General features: G+C 36.8%; 1 protein-coding gene across 1 annotated transcript in view; it reads right to left on the bottom strand.

The window, feature by feature from the left end:
• LOC144659822 (DNA-directed RNA polymerase I subunit RPA2-like) overlaps positions 1–5,644 on the bottom strand; it is a 34,549-nt gene extending 28,905 nt beyond the window's left edge. Inside the window, exons 1-8 of the mRNA XM_078520344.1 lie at positions 5,547–5,644; positions 5,387–5,464; positions 5,209–5,268; positions 4,795–4,869; positions 2,665–2,784; positions 1,131–1,196; positions 581–655; positions 39–137 (exon numbers count right to left, since the gene is read on the bottom strand). Coding sequence (XP_078376470.1) covers positions 39–137; positions 581–655; positions 1,131–1,196; positions 2,665–2,784; positions 4,795–4,869; positions 5,209–5,268; positions 5,387–5,464; positions 5,547–5,639 — 666 coding nt within the window. The 5' untranslated portion in view covers positions 5,640–5,644. The remainder of the gene's footprint in view (positions 1–38; positions 138–580; positions 656–1,130; positions 1,197–2,664; positions 2,785–4,794; positions 4,870–5,208; positions 5,269–5,386; positions 5,465–5,546) is intronic.
• Between the last annotated feature and the right edge of the window lie 238 nt (positions 5,645–5,882).

The following is a 5,882-nucleotide window of genomic DNA, read 5'->3' as shown; positions in this document are numbered from 1 at the left end:
TTAAACAAGGAATAAAATTGTCACTTCATAATACTTACCACAGCTGTCTGGTCTTTTCTAACTGATCTCATTTGTACTCCATATTCTGTGTATAAAGGTCCTCTACTCTTCCACGATGGTCTGATGATTGCTATTGGCTAAAAAATAAAGGCCAGGGTATTTTTTTTAATAAATTCACAACACACAAGGATAATTGCAGTAGAATCATGGAGAAGGAAACCAAAAATAAATTTAAACCACAACATTAATAACTCCATCATATGTTTGTTTGTTCGTTCCTTAATACAAATCCCCTAGCGGCTTTGCTATAAACTTACAGGCATATTAGAGATGCTAGAATAGATGTTGTGTTTAAAATTTATCTTGGTTTGATTTTTATTTTCTATTGTTTTGGATTATGATACCAAAAATAAAGCAATCAAAAATAAAAATAAAACTAGTTTCATGAAAAAATTAAAACTACAACATGGACAAATTCCTGCTTCTTGAAACTACTTAGTAATATATATAATATCTTTTAACTTGAGACATTGAGCTTATTTGCACTACTAATCTTAATGGGAATTGAGAGTGAACTTACAAAATTTCTTCTTGGCAGGATAAGCATTCTTATTACTTTTTCAATTCCATTGATTATGAAATAACCTCCAGCCTCCTACAAAAAAATATTTCAAACATCAAACATCATTAATTGATAACAAATAATGGCTGTAATACTATTGAATTAAAGTGCTTTTGTTATATTTTTTGCTAGCCACAATCCAATATCAAGACTGACATTCTTACAAATTTCGTCACGCTCTTTCCATTTGTAGTGTCCATTTCATTCCATGATCATTTGTTATGATTGACAAGGTCATGTGAAAGGACTCTGCAAATATGACTGATTGTCTCACGGCTGCTGCATAGGAGATGGCCTCCTCCAATTTGGCAGGGCAGCCTTCAAAAGTCTTAATATCCATAAATACCGGTAATAACAATTATTTTAGTCACATTTAAATCACGTCCTATTACATTTTAAAGTACTTTTTTCCAAAGGTGAATACCAAAACACCAATAACCACTGAATTAACTACAACATAGAATTTTTCTAAACAGTAGACTTCTAAGTTCTAATAGTTGAAACGTACCTCTGCCTCCTCATGCTTGCGGACCAGTTCATTAGGTGTCAGCTTTGCCAAGGAGCAGTTGTTACTCTGAAAACATTGCCCAGTCACTTAGTACTGAGAATCCACAACATTGTAAACACTAGTACAAGTAACTGACGAATTTCTAAGTCAGGTAACAAATCCTTGGTATTGGAGTACCCAGCTTACCCATACCCATGGATCTCTGCACCACAAGGTGATTTGGAGTACTACAAAGTGCTCACACTGGATGGGATGGTAGCTAGCTAGTCCATTGCAGGTTACTCCATGACATTTTGTTAGGTTTCTCCAATAATATCATAGGTGACAAATTACTCCTTAATTTTGGCGCGAAATTTTAACGTTAATTTATAATTTCACAATCATGTGAAATTATAAAATTGCTATGGCAATGTAGTTAGCGGCAAGATGGCATCCGTAATAAAAGATGTTTTAAAGCTTAAACTTTGTACATTTTCGCTTGAATTTCATCTTAGCCAGCTAGCCTTGGCCATGTAATATTTATATTTCAAAACGTCAAAACAACTTCAAGACTTAAGCCAATTACATAAATGGCATTGAGCGGATTTTTGAGCGTTTTACACGGGCACCGTTTTCAGTTTGTTCAAGACGAACTACGGTCATAATGTGAGAAATAATTGACAGTTGATTCATCGTTGAAACTTTTTGTCAACAGCAAAAAGGAATCTCTAAAAGGTTTTCTTCAAAGACTAAAAAACTTGCGAACTTGAGCAATATACCAGTCGAAAACCTACAATTGCAAGCGTAATTTGTCACCTACGATATTAGGAAATAATTTCACTTGCATTTTGTCAAATTTCTTAGCATTTTGACAAAACGCACGTGAAATTATTTCCTAATTTCACTCGTCACCATTTGATTACCAATACTAATTTGCTGGTGCCATTTATACAGTCACCCACACAGACAGAGGCACTCAGAGTATAAAGTCTCTTGCCCAAAAATGACAATGACCCTAGCCAAGGCTTGTACCCAAAACACTTGATCCTGAGTCCTACTCACTAACCATTAGGACACAAAATTGAATACCTTGTTACATGAAATTCTCGCGACACTTTAATTTTGCGAATTTCGCGATTCTAAAAAAATCGCGAAACTAAAGTGACGCGAACAATAAGTGTCGCGAACATAACATGGCGCGAATATTAAGTGACTGCCATATGTTAGTAATAGATGTTGTCGTCAATTGACTCACTTGTAGACATTGTGAGAACTGCTCTGTTGTTGCTATTGCCAAGATTAAGTCCTCCCTTGCGATTTTGTTAATTTTGACGTTATTGTTCCTTCGATGAAGTCGATTTATATAATTCAAAGGCATGTCAAAATATATTGCCAAGAAAACGTAAATTGTGTCTCACTCAGAACGTGAAATTAAAGTGATTTAAAATACAAAATTTTCGCAAAATCGCGAAATTTAAGTGTCGCGAAATATGTGCACCTCAAAATACCTGCAGAATTCTTGCCAAAGGAATAACTTTATGGAATTCGTTCTTACCTTGACCATGATTGGAATATTTCCAATGACCTTTGTAACACTTCCTTGTAGCTGATTGTCAAGTTTCCATTGCAGGGTTACTTGAAGTTTGGCTTTGTAAGTAGCACCACGTTCCCGACACTAAGAAAAAGCAAAACATAATAACAAAGAAAATAAAAAAACTAACAGATATAGCTAAAAACAAAAGGCCAGTTTCAAGTTTCTTTTGCCTCAGTTACAAAGCAAGTTCTAGTGTAAAACAACTTTTTGCAAGAAAATGACTTATATTCACATGCTCATTTTCACACAAATCAAACACATTTCACTTCATTTGAAATGTTTTGCAAGAAAATGACTTATATTCACATGCTCATTTTCACACAAATCAAACACACTTCACTTCATTTGAAATGTTTTGCAACAGTCCTCACAGCAAAAGGCAATGAGGAAATGACAATGTACAGTAAAAGTTAATTTATTTAAAAAACCCCAGAAAGGAGCAATGGTCTGGGAAGGGGAAAGGGAGGTATGGTCTGGGACGATTAGCCTGCGCCGTCGACGAAACAGGCTAGGGACGATCAAAAAGGATATTTCCCAAGAGATGTGCCCGGCTACAAGAAATTAATGTTCAGTAATAGAACAAAGTCACTTAAAATTGAACGAACATTACCATTGTCAGAAAGAACAAAGTGAATTGCAAATGTTAGAAAGTCGTCCTCGTCCGAGAAATCAGACATATTTCCCACGATGCCGGCGATCCCAGCTCTCTCTCTTCGTAATTGTTGCCCTACCTTCTGACGTTGTCATATAGTTGAAAAGGGCCACTGTATTTAATTTTGTGTTCCTCTGGCGGGCAGGGGTATTAAATTATTGGTATTTAACTTGACCGAGACAAATTTTAGCGAGTACTAAATTTAGCGATTTTGGCCCAACTCGCTAAAATTGCTAAAATTAGTAGCTGCTAAGAATTGTAACCTTGAGGTACTAGAGAATGGCTAAAACTCATGAAAACAATTGAAGGTGTCCCCTTGCTGTTGTTCGTAATTTGTCACTCTTTTATTTTTGGCCATCACATTTGTTGATATGTGACGTGTTGCGTGACACGTTGTCACATTGTAAAATCATTCATTCCCTGTAGGTTAGATGGCATCAGTTCCACAGTGTTCTCACCAGGATATTACCGTAGGGAGTCCCAGGGCTCCCTCTGCTGAAAAAATAGGGGCCCTGTAACAACATTAGGGGGACAAAGTTACTCACGGTTCATGGCTAATCATCAATGCAAGTTTATTTACTTTTGCAATGGTGGTCCTTCAACTGAAATTACCATCAGTGCATCCAACCTCTCTAGATCTGCTATAAGTCTATTTCTCTGACCTCTGACAATTTTTAAGGTTTTTTTTATTTTTTTTTATTGATTGATTGCACAATTATAAATTATATTACAAACAACATAAGGTTAAGGTTATTTTGAAGGCTAAAACCCCTCTCATAGTCTGCATTTTGAATGGGCAATGTCAATGCCACAGCAGCAAGTTTATGAAGATTAGAAAATGAATCCTTGTAAAAAATTTAAATTATGCTCTAAAGCGTTCCCATCCTGTCATGCTCTGTTGTACCATGGTGTATCAACTGTGTTATGTCAACAAAACACATGCGGCACGAATAACCTGAGCCGCACTCCAAATGGTGTGTTACATGAAGTACCAAACTGATCAAATATGGCCGCCAAGTTGTTTACGATTCGATAACAATGCTTGCGCCAAACTTCGCTACATTCTTGTGACCAACAAGGTAAAGACAATAAATTTAAAGGCTTTTAATGTTGTTATAAAATGTTTTTATTTCTTTTGAATTAGAAAAAAAGCTGGGGTGTTCGATTGACCATTACAACTACTCAATTATCGTTCAAAAATCCGTTTGACTCGTATCTTGCTCCTGCGACCTAACGGGCGCATCTTCTTGGCTTGTATGGCGCCATCTCAATTTTTTTTGCGGGAATCCCGCAAGGCCGCAGCCTGGTGCGAACACTGGTTCCATGTGCTTTTAGCCTGAAGAAAGTGTGCATGTTTTGCCGGACTTCTGTTGTCCTGTCTTTTCACAAATTTAGCTGATTAATTCATGGTATATAACTGGATGTCCTTACAAACTCACCTCAGAAGGAAAGACCTTCATCTGAGAAGCATGCAAGTTGTTTTCTGACAATGTTGGAACTCCAACAGAAGCATCCTGAAAAATAAAAGCAGTTAATGCACTCAACAATAGCATTAATCAGCTTTCTCAAATGGCTAGGCCCTGGTCTCCAGAATTGGACACCAGATTTCACATGCTACAACTTTTTTTGGCAAATCCTTCCACGTCTCACTAGAAGACACAAAACCTGTTTGAGACTTCCAGGGTTGACATCTCTGTACAGTCAGTCATCAATTAATTAGTCAATCAATCAATCAATCAATCAATCAATCAATCAATCAAACTTCCAGTCGGTCAGTCAATCAGTCAGTTTGTTTACAATCTATTATAGTTTGGACGGACCACTGGTCGGTTGAACACTTTCAAAACACTTACTGTGAAGTATATTGTGGCCTTTTGTCCATTTGAAAGCAAGAATTCTTGAGGACGGATAGCCTTCAAGGGACAAAGGAAATTAACTTTTTAGTAACCGGGGTAAAATGCTGCAAATTGAATAAATGCAGACAATATGACAAACGTAGGAAATGATAGTCAGCAAAATACCGTTTCTCACCTGAGCTGCAAGCGAAAGGCCTTCTTCTAGCATGAAATTGAACGACTGTATGTGGGGACCGACCAGATCTTGCAGCAACTAAATAATGAAATAACAGGTCAAATAATTATCTTTTCTTACGCAGATTAAGGTCAAAACGACTTGTTAAAACAAAGTACACCTTGTTCTGTTGCTCTGGCAGTTTGCCGAAGTTCCATGCCGTCAAGTTCTTCAAGTTTGGAAGAGCGCTGTTTTGGTCCCGCACAGCCGCCATTTTGAAATAAGCACGTGGGTCTTACCCCTCTCCCCTACGTAATGATTGTCACACACTGGTTTTCTGTCCTCCACGCTTTCTTTCATTAAAAATACCCGATCGTGTTATGTAATCCTACCGTATAAATTCTAATTAGAAAAAAATCTTAATTAAAAAACAATAATTTGTTTCTCTGAAAAAAAAAACTTCATCCAGACTTCACAAAACAAAAGCACAACCCTCCCCTCCCCCACTACGTTATCC

The sequence above is a fragment of the Oculina patagonica genome, chromosome 7 (genome assembly GCF_052425735.1).
Source record: "Oculina patagonica isolate OP01 chromosome 7, crgOcupat, whole genome shotgun sequence".
NCBI lineage: Eukaryota > Metazoa > Cnidaria > Anthozoa > Scleractinia > Oculinidae > Oculina > Oculina patagonica.
Note: the sequence above shows the minus strand (reverse complement) of the source record. Positions and strands in the feature narration are given on the sequence as shown.